We start from the raw sequence: 17,058 nt of genomic DNA on the forward strand, positions 1-17,058 counted from the left end.
GGTCTCTCTCTCTCTCATTTGGATGCATGTCTTGCCGCATTGTTTCTCTCTTATAACCTCATTATTTCTCACTAATTACCTATCTGAAGCAGCACATGCCCTTGATACGAATTGTAGGGATTTCTAGTACATGAACGGACACTGATATGCCCTTATCAGTCATCATGAGGGTTGCTAATCACTCCCAGCCCAGGACTCCAATATTCTGGGTCGACTTCCTGCCAGTCTTGTCATCATCTACTCAGAGGAGTGATTATGGACTGATCCAATCAAGAAACAACAAAGCTTTCTTTGTATCAACACACACACACAGACAGACAGACAGACAGACAGACAGAGAGTATATACAGTATATGCTGAAATGCAGAATGCATAAACTTAGTAAACAAAGATATAAATGTGAAGGTAACAGTAGACTGCTTCTAAAAATCATTTAGATAGAGCTGTATTACAAGAGACTCTGTGCACCTGTGTGTATAATGTGCTTTCTTGCCCATAGCCATATTCCTCTTGCACTAACCCATGCTTCTGTAATTGTCTTCATGCATGGATTCATCACATGCATTTTTGATATGAGGACGGCAGCCATTTCCCCCTCTTTCATCATGGTAGAGCTTGGCTAGTCAAGATCCACTTTCCCCCTGCCTGTGCTCAGTACCTGCATGGATCACTTCTTATTACCCATATCCTCACTATTGATCAGGAGCAGAGCCCTGGACAATCAGACCAGGTTTTTTTTTCCCTATAGCAAGAATAATTTGGTCTATCGTTGGCAGGGGCGTCCTTGGGGGGGTAGAAATTGCATTCCGGGGGCTCGGTAGAAACTCGGGGGCACCTCCTAAACCGCAGGGCCCTTGCATGGTGCTTAAATATGCTACTTGTCCTTGGAGATCCTGATAGTGTTCTATCCTCTAATTTTCTTCCTCTGGTGGTTTTTCACAGTCTGTAGTGGTGATTACACCCGTGACCCTGTCTTAGATGATCTCCCTGCCCTCAAAAACTTGCTGAAATTGGAATATTGATTAAATAATTTTTTCCATTGATTTGACTATTGCCCGTCTCTCCATTTTCTATATGTTATAAAGGTAAAAACTAACCTAGACTTTCGCTGCCTAGTGGTTGAAAGAGCAGAGACCTTTACTTTTTCCTCTGTTTTGTGAAAGATTGCAGTTGCAGAGATGTGTACAATAAAACAACTTTGCTTTAATTTTTCAGAGCTGTTGTGGGTGTAACATTGTGCCTTGAAATCTGAAAAACATGAAATCAGATGTCTATAAAGTTCACCCCCTGCTAGCTTTGTACGCCTCCTCAATCATGCGGTGTTGGATGATAACCACGGTTACACCTACGCTTATCAACGCTCCACTGAGTTGCCTCTGTCCCAGAACTAACTTCACCAAACAGACTAAATATTTAACTACCACAGTTTAAGAAGCGCTCTTGAACAATCTAAGTGCACAGCAGGTCATTTTAGGTTTATCCCTGGAGAGAGGGACTGTGTTGTCAATGTGCTCTACTGTTAAATTGGCAAATGTTACAAAATACTGTGGCAGTAGTACTATGGTACACTGATTGCAGCATACTGTTAGCGGATTATTCAGTTTGCTTAGCATATTGCTAAACGATTAGCCTTATTTGATCCATATGCATGAATCCCCCTCCCCCCCAAACCAGTTAAGCACAAAACCTGCTCTGCAGCCACTTCTGAAGATATCATTGGTCTTGTCAATCAAAGTGCTGATACGTCATCAGCCCGGAGCTGCTTCCAGTGTACAACAGTGAGCGCAAGCTAGATTAAAGTGATTATTACGTTTTGAATATGGATATTTTTCTTACAAAAACGCATCGATTCGCTACAGAAGGCCTTTGTTCACCCCCCGGAGCCGTGTGAGACACTTTTTTTTAATGGATGGGCGCATTTTAATTAAGTGCTTTTGGACTGATGCATGCAACACCCGCTGAGTGCCATAAAACAATTTTTAATATAACTCCGACTGGATTCGTCTGAAAGAAGAAAGTCATATACACCTAGGATGACTTGAGGGTGAGTCATTTATGGGCTAATTTTCATTTTTGGGTGAACTAACCCTTTAATATAAACCCATAACCCTAATCTAAACCCAGACCTTACCTTAGCTTAGGTGGTGCATCCTGATAGATAGCATTATTGTTTGCTGCATTCAGATTCATCCATGGTTTTTCTCATCCCATGAATTCTTTTCTTGACAGATGACCAGTGTTGTTATTGTTAACTAAAATTAAAACTAAAGTTATTAAAAATAGTTTTCTGTAACTGAAATAAAGCTAAAATAAAAAAAATAATCAATAAATCAATATTACATAAAAAAACCTCAACTTAAAAAACATTAACAAACAAAGTTAAAACTGTTGCCTAACTTGCAATTAACTGAAATAAATAAGTTTAGGTTATCTAAATAATAATAAGTTATCTAAATAATAATAATAATAAAGATTAGTAAACTAAAGCTAAATAGAAATATTAAAAAAATGTCAAAAACACATAAAATTACTAAATCTCGAACTAAAATGGAAAATAAAAAATAAAATCGAAAAAAAAAAATGATTAAACATTATAATAGTACATAAATAATGCTGAAATAACACTGCGGGTGACTGGGTGTTGAATTGGCCTACTTGGTGGAGTTTGCTATTTTGGGAAAATAGATAACTATTTTAATTGTCTTTAAAAATATGAAGATGATATGTTTTGGAATGTGATATGTTTTTGGGATGTGAATCTGTATTGGGATTGAACCTTGCATGACAATGACATTGTCATAAAACAGAAGAATGCAACAAGGTAATCCAAACAACATGTTTATTGTAGGTTTTGACAGATACACGTGGATAGCAGGTGAGTGATTGGTCAACAGAGCAATGCTGAAATATTTCAGTGAATAACAGTCTTATCTTTGTAGGTTTGGATGAACTGGTCATCAGGCCCGTGGGTCCAGAGGTTGGATGCAGATGAATATCAAACGAAAGAAGGTAAGTCCATGCAGGTAAATGGTCGGGTAGCATTCAGGAAGGAACAACGAGACCAGACAACAGTGCACTGAGGTGAGTGGTTAATATAGTCTGTTCTGATTGGATGTGACAGGTGCAGGCAATCAGAACTCTGGTGACTGTGAACGAGTGGGCAGAGTGTAGGGGTCTGGTGCTGTGGATGTTGTTGACTCTCTGACAGTACCCCCCTCCACGGGCAGCTCCTGATGACCACGCCGGATGACGACAGGGGGCGGCCTCTGTCTCTCGGTGCTGGACGATCGGGGTGATTCGTGTAGAATTCAAGTAGCAGAGATGGGTCTAGTATGTCATCACGGGCAACCCAAGATCTTTCTTCTGGGCCGAACCCCAACCAGTCTACGAGGTACTCTAGGTGAACGCCCCGTCAATGTGTTCGGGGATCCCAGAATGACGAAAGACTTGCTGGAAGAGGGTTTCGGCAGTTTCAAAGGCAGTGGGTAGTCCTTTCAAAGGAATCAACTTGCACACTTTGGACAAGTGGTCTACAATGATGAGGACACGTGTGAGAATCCGAAGAAGGTAAGTCTGTGAGAGGAGTTGTCTCTGACTCAGGGTGGTAGACACGGGACAGAGTGTCCGCTTTCTGTTTCTTACTCCCTGGCCGGTAAGTCACAGTGAAATTGAATCTGGTGAAGAAGAGAGCCCAGCAAACTTGAAGGGTGTTTAGTCTTTAGGCTTCCCGGAGATACTTAAGATTGCATTGGTTAGTGATGACCTGAAAAGGATGTTTAGCTCCCTCCAGTTAATGGTGCCACTCTAAGGCAAGTTTGATGGCCAGCAGTTCACCAATGTCATAGTTGCGCTCTACAGGGAACAGCTTCAAGGAAGTCAGAGGTGAGCAGATCTTACTGAAGTTGTTTGATGAACCTCCTGTAGAAGTTTGCAAACCCCAAGAAGTGTTGTAGTTCCTTGATGGATGTGGGTTGTGGCCAATTTTCAACTGCCTGTACCTTCCTCTGGTCCATGCAGATGCCATGTTGGTCGATGACATAGCCAAGGAAATGGACGGTGTCACGGTGGAACTCGCATTTCTGAAGCTTGAGGTATAGGTGGAGTTCTCAAAGTTTCTGAAGGACCTGTGTCACGTGTTGCCTATGTTTGGTCTGATTCTGGGAATAGATGAGGATATCATCAATGTAGACGATGACAAAATGATGTAGGAATTCCCAGAACACCTAATTCATAAATCCCTGGAAGACTGAGGGTGTGACGAGATATTTGTAGTGGCCTGTGTTACAAAGAAGCTCCCAGTAACTGCTCCAGGGCTGCTGGGACCAGAGTAAGAGGGTACCGGAACTTGACCGTCTGGGAGTTGAGAGCACAGTAGTCGATGCAGGTTTCCCATGAAGAAGAAACTTAAAACGGCAGGGGAAGTGGATGGACGGATGAATTGCTTACTGAAGACAACCTGGAATGCCTGGTATTCTGGAGAAATCTCTTGTGGTTTGGAGGTGTCATGACTCTCAATGGATATGGAACATACATCGACAAGAAGGAGGAGTTGATCTAGGTTTAACAGACTTGAAGGTTGTTCGTTTAACAGTCTTGATACAGTTAGCCAAACAGTTCTCACTCCATTGTTGCACCTCACTGGTTTTCCAGTTCACAAGAGTAGCATGATCTAATATCCACTGGCGTCCCAGGATGATGTCGGCTGTGGAACCCTCCAGCACCATAAATGAGATCCTTTCCTGGTGTAGACATCCAATGCAGAGGGTCACAGTGGGGGAACAATGATGGATGTAGCCACGGCCCAGCGGTTTTCCCAGTATGGAGTGCACATGGAGAACTTGAGGACAATGTTCCCTTTGGAGGTGAAGCTTGCGAAGTAGATTGAATGAGATGAAAGTTATTAGAATAACATCTGAAAAGGGAAAGCGAGGATATCGAATGTGGTGTATGGATATTGTATGGATAGACACGAGGGAAGGAGGTGTCCCTCTGAACCACCATATAGGCATAAACACTTGTTGATTCTGCGTTGTCACTCTGTTGGATAGGCGAGTTGAATCAATTTGCATGGGTTCTGGTGTTGGAGGGGCAACAGATGTTGTGGTTGTTGGAGGATGCAGCGCTGGTTGATCCAAGGAGCAGGCAGTGAGTCGCTGTGGGATTCGAGTCGATCGCTGGATGAAGCCCTCTAATCCAATCACGTTGTCATAGATTGCCATTTGTTGACGGATGTTGGAATTTAAACCTTGACGAAATGCAGTGATTAGGGCTGTTTCATTCCAACTGCTGACGGCTGCCAGAGTGTGAAACTGAAGAGCATAGTTGGTGACTGAAGATCTCCCTTGACAGAGCCGCTAGAGCTGATCATGCACTGAGAGCGTGTTGCATTGTTCTGTCATAAAACAGAAGAATGCAACAAGGTAATCCAAACCACAGCTTTATTGCAGCTTTTGACAGATATACTTGGATAGCAGGTGAGTGATTGGTCAACAGAGCAATGCTGAGATGAACAACAGTCTTATCTTTGTAGATTTGGATGAGCTGGTGTTGGTGAGCCAGATCCGGAGGTTTTATGCAGATGAATATTGAACGGAAGAAGGTAAGACCATGGAGGTAAGTGGTCGGGTAGCGTTCAAGAAGGAACAGCGAGACCAGACAGTGGCTGAGGTGAGCAGTTAATATAGTCTGTGCTGATTGGATGTGACAGGTGCAGGCGATCAAAACTCTGCTGACTGTGAACGAGTGGGCAGAGTGTAGGGGTCTGGTGCTGTAGATGTTGTTGACTCTGTGACAGACATACAGTGCTGTGAAAAAGTATTTGCCTTTTTTATTTTCTTTCATATTTGTCACACTTTAAATGATCATCAAACAAATTTTTATATTACACAAAGATAACCCGAGTAAATACATTGCAGTTTTTAAATGATGACTTCATTTATTAAGGGAAAAATGCTGTCTAAACTTGCCTAGCCCTATGTGAAAAAGTAATTGCCCCCTAAACCTATTAACTGGTTGTGCCACACTTGGCAGCAACAACAGCAATCAAGTGTTTGCGATATCTGGCAATGAGTCTTTCACATCGCTGTGGAGGAATGTTGGCCCACTTTTCTTTGCAGAATTGTTTAAATTCAGCCACATTGGAGGGTTTTAAGCAAGAATGGCATGTTTAAGGTCATGCCACATCATTTCAATTGGATTTAAGTCCGGACTTTGACTCAGCCACTCCAACATTTTTTTTTTGAGCCATTCAGAGGTGGACTTGCTGGTGTGTTTTGGATCATTGTCCTGCTGCATAACCTAAGTGCGCTTGAGGTCACAAATTGATAGCCGTACATTCTCCTTCAGGATTTTCTGGTAGAGTGAAGAATTCAAGGTTCCATCAATTATGACAAGTCCTTATTCCAATTATTATTTGGTCATTTTCATTTGCTTAATTTTTTTAATTAATTAGTTTTTCTCCTCCCCCATCCCATCACATTAACTGTTTGACTATGCTGTTTACTCTTTAATTGATTTTACTGGTAATTTTGCTGATGTTAATATTGGATGCATTATTGAATTGAACATTAGCCTATTTTAAATGTTTAAATAATAGATATATAGGCTAACTATTATATAACTATAAAATGGTTCTATGATAAGAGCTACAAAATGATTCTCTTCTAGGAAAAAAAAATATCTTATTAGTTTGGAACAACATGAGGTTGCGTAAATAAAGAAAGAATGTCAATTTTGTGACAAATTATTCTTTTAATGTTTGAGAAACTGTTGTTCTTCATGACACTGTCTGACTCTCAGTCGGTCTCACCTTCTACTCACGACACACACACACAAACACACACACACAGGCCAGACAATCTCTCTGTCTTGACTGGCTGAGATTAGGCACATTAATTTAATTACACATGTCTTGTTTGCACCAAATCAGATTATCATCAGGCAGTGACATCACGGATTGCTCCCTTGCTGGTACATGAAAATCTCAACAAATTTATGAAGTGTCATGGCACTCCTGGTTATTTATTTATTGTTGTTCATCTGAAGGCCTTGTTTGGCACAACCCATCTTTTACATTTATCAAGCTCCATTGACTTGATAATAGCCCCTATAAATTCCAAAGGTATCAAAGGTTTCACAATAGAACGGTTGGTTGCTTACAGCAATGCCATACATCTGGTTTACATTCATTTTCACTTTAAGGTCTGCCAGTGCAGATATATAAATTAAGAACTAATTAAAAGCCTCACAGAGCAGTTAAATGACTGTGGTGGCAGTTTCTTTTATGTTAGCTGGTTTGTCACTGCGATGCCAACACAATGAGAGAGGCAGCTGTGACGTGAGGCATGTGTGAGAAAGACTGAATGCTGATTCATCTTTAACATTGACTGGTTCAGTCTACCAGAGCAGCAGGAGAAGAACCATGCTGTGCTGCTTGGTCTCAGCTTGAAAAGCTAATATCACTGTTAGCATGTTTGTGACCAGACTCAAAAATGCCATGTAGGGAAAGTAGTATCATTGGGTAGTGGTCAAGGCAGTTCTGTTTGATGCTTAGGATAGACCTCTGATTAAATATTTCAGTGGAATGTATTTTATAATAAATGTTACATTTACTAAGTTAATTTTTTTCAGAAGTAAATTTCTAAATATTAATGGAGGTACAAGAAAAAAAGTTTCCACTAACGTTTCCAAAGATCAAAATTGTTTGTTTTAAAATGCAGTTGACAACACAAAAACTTTGTCATTTTTGGGTTTCCTCAATCTAATGCAAATTGTATACGGGTGACAATAAGTGTTTTTAATTTCCATTAAATGTTATTAGGCTGTTAAAATAAGGGCTTCTGAGAAAAGATTGCTGGATATGCTAAAGTTTGTGAGGTTTGTGGCATTGTGTTTTAATAAAAGAATTGTGTACTGTAGCAGTCAGACTAGTGTCTTAAAGTTAGCAAATGTCTTTAAAGCAAATGCACTACTTTCCAAAGTTTGGGGTTATTATTATTATTTATTTTTATTTTTAAAGAAAATTAATACTTTTATTCAGCAAGCATGCATTAAATCGATCAAAATGACACTTATCATATAAAAGATTTCTAATTCAAATTATTTTGAACTTTCTTGTTAATTAAAGAATCCTGAAGAAAAAAATTCGTTTTGATATTATCACAAAATTGTTGATAATAAGAAGTGTTTCTTGAACAGCCAAAACTGGAGTAATGGCTGCTGAAAATTCAGCTTTGCCAACACAGAAATAAATTACATTTGAAAATGTATTAAAATAGAAAATAGTTGTTTTAAACTCTAATATTATTGTTTTACTGTATTTTGAAGCAAATAAATGCAGCCTTGGTGAGAGTAAGATACTTAAGAAAAATATAAAAAATACTTACCGACCCCAAACTTTTGTATGGTAGTGTATATACTGCTTTGTTATTTCTGTGTTGAAATTGACTTTGTTGCAGAATCAACTGTAATATGTGCCGGATTTTCTGCTATATTTTATTAATGTTATGATTAGGACCTCACTGACTTTGGTTTGGAACAACATCTTCCAATAAACCTGAATTTGTCGGACTAGCAATCATATCACAGGTGCATTCTCTGTGGAAAGTATTTTTGTAAGTATATTGGGTGAAAATGGGGCTTAATCGGTGTCTTGGACACCCATCCTGTTATTATGCAGTAACATTAAGCATTTCATTATGAAAACACCCACATATTGGCACATTGCAGTTGAGTGTGTGTTCATATACTGCATGTGTGGGACAGAACTTGTACATGAATTAATGCATGTGTGATGTGAGCATGTGTTTTAATTGTGTATGCCTGCACAATTATATGCCGTCATTGTTCTGTGTGAGCAATGTGTATGTGGCAAGTGCATTGGTGTGTGTGCGTTTACTTGCTTGTAGGAATCCTCATGGAAGGGTGTAGGTGTTTGTAGCTATTTGAGTACTGAATTTAGCCCAGCTGGAGTCAGGAACGGGGACACCATGGCCACAGCCTGTCCAGATGGTCCTCCACCCAACCACGCAACTGACTGGCCAATTCTTCCCCCATAAGGCTCTGAACTCGCCTTTAGTTCAGAACCCTTTAGTATAGAACATACTGGGTATTTAAAGATGCATCAGTAACACTTTATTTTAAGGACCAATTCTCACTATTAACTAGTTGCTTATTAGCATGCATATTACTAGCATTTTGACTCTTTATTAGTACTTATAAATCACATATTCATACCTTGTTCTGCATGACCATATTTTAGATCCCTTAATCCTACACCATACCTAAACTTAACAACTAACTATTAATAAGCAGCAAATTAGCAGTTTGTTCAGGGAAAACTCTTAGTTAATAGTGAATATGTGTTCCCTTTTCCAAAGTGTTACCGATGCATCCTTTGATGTTGTTTTTCTTGGTCTTGAATCGTAAACCGACAAGTTTGTTGGATGAAAGTTATGTGCTGTTTGAGTTTTGCAACACGATTTTCAAACATTCAGGCCACCAGTTGATAGTTTCATTATTAGGCTGGGCATTGAATGATGGCAATACAAAAATAGCTCATTAAAGAAATGATGAGGTCTGTCCTATTCTTAGCAAGGATGATTTTTCTGGCTTGGAGAGTTCAGTGTTAGCTAAAAAGAGTAGATCACCCAAAACTGAAAATGTACTCACCCTCAGGCCACCATAGAAGTAGTTGAGTTTATTTCTTCATCGGAAAAGATTTTGTGAAATTTAGCATTACATCACTTGCTCACCAGTGGATCCAGTGAATGGATGCCGTCTGAATGAGAGTCCAAACTACTGATAAAACATCACAATAATCCACAAGTAATCCACATGACTCAAGTCCATCAGCATCTTGTGAAGGGAAAAGCTGTGTTTGTAAGAAACAAATCCGTCATTAAGATGTTTTTAACTTCAAACCATTCCTTCCGGCTAAAATATGGGTTCTCTATCCATAATATTGCTTTCTCCAGTGAAAAAATGGTCTTGTCTGAATCAGGAGAGAAATATACACAGACCAAGCACCATTTATAAGCAAAAACAGTTCTGAAAAAAATATGTTGATGGATTTGGTGTGATTTGGATTTGGTGTTTCTCTGCACTGGACGAAGCCGTATTATGGATTAGGGACTTGTACTCTCATTCTGACAGCACCCATTCACTGCAGAGGATCCATTGATGAGCAAGTGATGTAATGCTACATTTCTCCAAATCCGCTCTGATGAAGAAGCAAACTCATCTGCATCTTGGATGGCAAGAGAGTGAGTACATTTTTAGTATATTTTCAATTTTTGGTGAACTATTCCTTTTAACATTGCTAGATTTATGTGTAGTAACATTTTATCCACACTTTATATGCAAATATCTGTGTATAAATGTATTAGCATGCATATTTTTGTCATTTTACAAATTACAAAGTTAGTTTTAGTGACATGAGTGTACATTAATCTTGTTTTAATAAACATAAAACTGTATCAGGATCAGAAGTTCATGCTTCAATTTTTAACAGATTCGGAAGTTGCCTTCTCATGGTGACATGCTGACAAATGGCTGATCTTCTTTGGTCTCTAATCTAATAACAGTCCTGGGCTTTCAAATGGACAGAGCTGTGCATGTATTGGATGGAAGCTTGCAGAAAGCCACGTGCAGGCATTAAATATTGAATACATTTTGCTTGAGGTTTATTTGGCATGGTTGGTATGATTACAATTATGAGATATTTTGGCACTATTTTTGTAATGGTGAAGGTCAGATACGGGTTGATCTTGTGACAGGGAGGAAGAGTGATTGGAATGTCAGTGTAAATGCATTAAAATGTTTTTGTCTTACAGTTGGATAATCCTGATGAACAGGCTGCCCAGATCAGAAGAGAGCTGGATGGACGACTTCAAATGGCTGATCAGTTCACAAAAGTAAGTAATCCCATTTTAAACAGTTACACAAGAAGCATACTGTAATTTTCAGGCTGATAGAGTAGCCTATTCTAAGACCCAAATGTCCCAATGTCCTGTTTTAGCCCTCTTGGCCACAGTTGTTTTTCTCTCTTTAACTCCTTGAATAGGCTGGCAGGTTCCCCAAGTTTGTGTCCAGGGACATGGAGGCCATGTACATTGAGGAGCTGAAGTCATCAGTGAACCTGCTGATGGCCAATCTGGAGAGCATGCCGGTGTCTAAAGGAGGAGAGTTTAAACTGCAGAAGCTCAAGAGAGGCCATAACACCTCCATCATTGACATGGGCCAGGAGGACGAGAATCAGCTCTCCAAGTCTGACGTAGTTTTGTCTTTCACACTGGAGGTACTTCTTCTTTCTTAACGTTTCTTAATTGGATCAAATTATGTTACAGTTATAAAGCCTCTTGCCACTCTAAATAACCATTTGGATTGGATTCAGGTTCTGAACATCTCTGAGAGGCACTTTGAGTCATTTCTGGTACCGAACTCTCCTTGTTGGACAAAAGGACAAAATAAAAGAGAAGAGAAAATAATATACATGCAGATACTCAGATATTCCAATTGAGATATTGTTAGATGTCTCAAAGGACCACTAAGAAAAACAAATTTACTCTTTTTTTTTTCATGTTTGAAAAACACAGACGTTTCATTCATACACGAGTAAAAACACAAAGTACACCTGTGAAACACAAAATTCCCCAACTGAATAGGGTTTAAGAGTAAAACGCAACCTGCATGAAAGATCAGAGTTCAAAATTTGGGCTGTTGTTACCCAGTGGTTAAAGATCTTGGCTGGTAGCTCAAATGTTGCAGCTTCGAACCTGTGCAGTTTCAGTATTTCAAGTAATATTGCATCAAATATTGTTTTTTTGAGTTCTCTCACAAATTTGTCTTACCCATTATTTTTGGCTTTGCTTCAGATATTTTTTATAGCACTGAGCTTTCCAGAATACCACATCTCATTGCCCACACTTAAGAAAATAAAAGAGAATTTATAAGAGAGAATTTACTGAAAGAATTAAAAGAGAATTTATACAGGCATATGAAACAAATGCAAACGCAACATTGTCTTTTTCCTTTTCAGCACCATCTTGTTGTAGCTTGTGATTTGATAGAAATTGATCTGATCATCAGTACGCAACAATGTCAAGATGAAATAATTGAATCTGTGATGGTCTTGACATTCATCACTGGCTTGATGTAGGATTTCTGTGTTTCCCTTTTATCGGGTTCAAATTTGCACAGCCATTGCTTTGAATATCTCATTACAGCATGTTGCATATCAACGTAAAATATTACAGGCCATGTTGGTGCATTAGCAATATATTGGTCTTTGATTTGCAGAAAGGGACAAATTGAAAATGTCACCTTCTGTTCATCATGCAGGTTTAAAAGAGGACAGGAGAATTCTGAATTTATGAGCAGCAGATAAGTCTGTGTGTGTGTGTGTGTGTGCGTGTGTGTAGACAAGTCTTACTTAGCACAAACCAGACAGAAAATCCTGAGTGCATGGCACTGACAACCTGCTATAAAGCTAGCTTTAATCAAGTGACAGGATCTGAGAGGAGCTATTCCCTGAAGAATGGGGCAGTAAAACCATGTGATGTATGTCGTGTGTTAACAACACGTTCCCCTTTCACTGATACCTAGGTGATGACGGCTTTATGTGACACATCTCACATCAGTTTTAATCTTGCTTTTACCCTGATCCTAGTTGTATGTATTCAGTTTCAAAATGATTCAAAGTGGTGGGTTGTTTTGTCTGTAATACGTCCCTTTCTACCATTTTGATTAATTTATGCAGATTTGCAGACCATTTACAAGCATTATAGCTGAACATTATATCATTGGCAGAGTAATAAGCCAATCATATTGTGACTCTTCATGTGACTTTTTTTTTTTACCTCACACAATTTAGGATCTATATAAAAAAAATGAATGATTTATACATTTTTTTACAATATTATTATTATATTAATATTTAAAATTTGTTGTAATGTTGGTTTGTTTTATTTTTGTACTGTCAGTTTAATTTTAGAAAAGGCATTGTCTACTTTACTTTCTTGGAGAAATGAGCCTTTGTCTCCTTTACTTTCTTGATAAAATCTTACAAAATACCAAATTGGTTTTGTTGTTATGGTCTATATGGTTGGATAACGTTTCACATTTTTTTAGGAGTCGTCTCTATAGTTGTCTTCTTTTTTTCCCCACAGGTGGTGATTATGGAGGTACAGGGTCTAAAGTCTTTAGCACCAAACCGGATTGTTTACTGCACCATGGAGGTGGAAGGCGGACAGAAACTTCAGACTGACCAGGCAGAGGCCTCCAAACCAACGTAGGTTTTGCTGAAATTTCTGGTCAAGCATTATGTGTATTCCCTGCATCAACATTATACTGAATACAGCTTCACTTCTCAGCAGAAGTTCAAGCACTGAAAAAGTTTATAAACATTATCATTTTTTAGAGTCTTGAAGCCTTGAAAGCTGCTGTCTGGTGTTAAATCAGTCAATGTACACTAACCTTCACTAACCTGTTTAAGTTTGATTGCTTGTCTTCATGCATACACTGAACTGAACTGTTCATGTAATTCCGAGCTGGAGGAATTTAATCTCAAATCCCATCAATTGCTGTTTGCTGAAGTTGTGTGTGTGTGTGTGTGTGTGTGTGTGTGTGTGTGTGTGTGTGTGTGTGTGTGTGTGTGTTATTTAGCTCATTACATGATCAGTTGATCTTATTATTGTGTACACAGTAGGCCCATTCAGTTTGTGGTGAGATGTAATGCTTAATGATGAAGTAACAATTGTGGGCTTGTAATCAACACTTACACGAAAACCGTACGCTGATCGCATTACTCAACTAGACTTATCACATTTGTTTGTGTGTGAGGAGACTGATTCAAGGGTAAGAGAGAGAGGAAACACCAAACACACATAAGCAGAAAATCAAATTCTCACACTTTTCACTGAACATGCTTCACCCACTCATCTGGTCAGCTTACACTCACACTGATTTTTGTCACATTTCTGGAATTGTAAATGATTTCTTTTGTCGTGGAACAACATCTCTTGTTAATGAAAGTTCCCTTTAAATTATCATCTTACTGCAAAATTACCTTGAGTTCACTCTGAAACATGAGCAGTCAACAGTCAATAAAAACCTGTTTCTACTTCAGAGTATAACTTTATATCTCACAATGTGACTTTATGTCTTGCAATTGCACCTTTGTTTCTTTTATCTGAGCTTGTATCTTGCAATGTTACATTTTATATCTCACAACATGACTTTATATCTCACCATTGTCTTTCTCATAATTGATGGTTGTCTCACAGTTTGACTTTATATCACACAATATGACTTTATATTTTGTAATTTGACTTTATATATCACAATTGCAACTTTTTTTATAACTGACTGTTATCTCACAATGTGACAATTTCGCAATCTCGCAATATGAATTTTTTCTCTCACATTGTGACTTCTAACTCACAACGTGACTATAATTTGTAATTTGAGTAGATGTCACAATTGCGACTTTATCGTAACTGACTATATCTTGTAATGTGACTATCTCTGGCAATTGCAACTTTTTTCTCATAACTGACTTGTATCTCACAATGTGACTTTTTATCAGTATGACTTTTATCTCAGAGTGTGACTTTATTTCTTCTAATCTGACTATATCTCACAATTGAGATTTTCTCATAACTGACTTTATATTTCACATTACAGTTTACAAAATACAGTCAGTATAGTAAATATCATTCAATTGCAACTGTTTTTCATAACTGACTTTATATCTCACATTGCAATATCTCGTAATGTGACTATATATGCCAGAGTTGCGATTTTCGCATAGCTGACTTCATCTCTTAATGTGACTCTCTTGCAATTCCGACTTTTTCAACTTTATATTGTATCTCACAATGTGACTTTACAATTTAAAACAATTTACAGTTTACAGTTGTTAACATGTCACAATTGCGACTATTTCTTATAACTGACTTTATATCTCGCAATTGCGACTATTTCTTATAACTGACTTTATATCTCGCAATTGCGACTATTTCTTATAACTGACTTTATATCTCGCAATTGCGACTATTTCTTATAACTGACTTTATATCTCGCAATTGCGACTATTATAACTGACTTTATATCTTGCAATTGCAACTATTTCTTTATAACTGACTTTATATCTTGCAATTGCGACTTGGTTTCTCATAACTGACTTTATATCTCACAAGTGTGACTTTTTATCTCACAAAGTGACTTTATATCTTGTAATATGACTTTATCTCACAATTGTGATTTTCTCATAGCTTCCTTTATATTTCCCAGTGTGACTTTACAATTTACAATTTACAATTGTAAATATCTTGCAATTGCAACTTTGCTTCTTATAACTGACTTTATATCTCTCAGTGATTATATCTTGTAATTAGACTTTATATCTTGCAGTTTTGATTTTCGCATAGCTGACTTTATATCTTGCAACTCTATCTCGTAATGTGTCTCTCTTGCAATTGCATTTTTTTCTCATAACTGAATTTACGGTATCTCAATGTGACTGACATTACAGTTTGCAACAGTTTACATTGTAAACATATCACAATTGTGACTCATTTTCTTATAACTGACTATATCTTCCAATTTTGGCTTTGTCTCTGACTGACCTTTTTCTCACAGTGGGATTTTTTTTTATCTCAGTGTGACTTTTATATCACAATGTGACTTTATATCTTGTAATTTTGACTTTACAGTATGTCTTGAATCTTAAAATTTCTCGTCACAGTGTGACCTTATATCATGCAATGTGTCTTTATGTCTCACAATTATGACATTGTTTCTTATTATTGTAACTTTATATCTCATTTTTATTTTAAACTATCTCACACTTGCCTTTTTTTACTATGAGGCAGAAAACCAACATCCATAGTCCAAAACTTTAATAACTTATTTTATTTTTTCAAGGCGAAGCATTGCAAGCATTACCACAGGGGCTTGATTGGTTTTGTGCAGTACAATTAAATTGAGTGTGTAAATGAGAACGTCAGAATGTGACAGTGAGAGATTGATGATGTAAAATGCCTAGTCAACACTATCAATTATGACCACAGTCTGCAAAGATGTATACTGCATAGCCTGACATACAAGACTGTTGATGAGCCTAGGCTTTTGCCCACAATTTCACTGAGGTCACATCATACAGTCTGACAAGCAACAATTGTAAAAGACAGAAAAGATATCATGGTATACAGGTGACTTTACACAGGCACACAGACACACACACACACACACACACACACACACACACACACAAACACAAACAAACACACACACACACACAAAACAACAAACAAAAATGCTCATATCCACTCTCTTTCCATTGAATCTACACAGTTGCTCAGATCAACAAGCTCTCACATGCACACACATAATGCTGTAATGCTAAAAGCCTGCTGGGTCTCAGGGGTAGAGCCGTGTGAGGATAGATGAGAGGGCATTTGGGAAAGCGAAAGAATGATGGGAAACTCTTGAGAGACATGCGTTCTGTGCCTGTCTGATCAGACACCTTAAGACCATAGGGATTGATCCCAAAACATCTCATTAATTAAAGCACATATGTGCAGTTGTGAGGATTTGAGTGAGAACAACAAGGAAGTAGATTAAAAAAACAGGAAAAAAAATAGCTGCTGTTTGAAAGCCTCCAAGTCTATAAGGGGGCTACAAAGACCTGTCTTGAAGTAGCTTTTGCTTTCATAGCTGCACTTTCATGAAATATGAAAGGGGAGTGGTTATGATGAATGAAAATGCAATTTTTCAAGTCATATGTGCATTTGAATCTGATCATGTCTACCAGATTGGTCCTGTGTTTGGATTTGAGTACTCGGATTGTAGGATGTTCTATTCAGGCAATGGATTTTAGTGATTGAATGCTGCCGTGACCCCCTGTTCAACCAGACTTACATAAAATAATAAGAAAATTAAAGGGTTGTTGTCAGTAGGTCTTGTATCAACCTGCATTTGTTATAGGGAGGCAGAACATTTGACTTTAGATGCTCTTAACTGGTGGGTCATGACCCAAAAATGGGTGGCAGTTTTGTT

General features: G+C 38.1%; 1 protein-coding gene across 10 annotated transcripts in view; it reads left to right on the plus strand.

Annotated features, from left to right (window-relative positions):
* The window catches only part of cadpsa (Ca2+-dependent activator protein for secretion a), a 104,243-nt gene that overhangs the window by 27,884 nt on the left and 59,301 nt on the right, over positions 1–17,058 (plus strand). For all 10 annotated transcript variants that reach the window (XM_016497377.1, XM_016497378.1, XM_016497379.1 and 7 more), the window contains exons 5-7: positions 10,833–10,913; positions 11,063–11,296; positions 13,167–13,288. In XM_016497377.1, the coding sequence (XP_016352863.1) occupies positions 10,833–10,913; positions 11,063–11,296; positions 13,167–13,288 (437 nt within the window). The remainder of the gene's footprint in view (positions 1–10,832; positions 10,914–11,062; positions 11,297–13,166; positions 13,289–17,058) is intronic.

Source organism: Sinocyclocheilus anshuiensis, unplaced genomic scaffold (genome assembly GCF_001515605.1).
Source record: "Sinocyclocheilus anshuiensis isolate Anshui unplaced genomic scaffold, SAMN03320099.WGS_v1.1 scaffold710, whole genome shotgun sequence".
Taxonomy (NCBI): Eukaryota; Metazoa; Chordata; class Actinopteri; order Cypriniformes; family Cyprinidae; genus Sinocyclocheilus; species Sinocyclocheilus anshuiensis.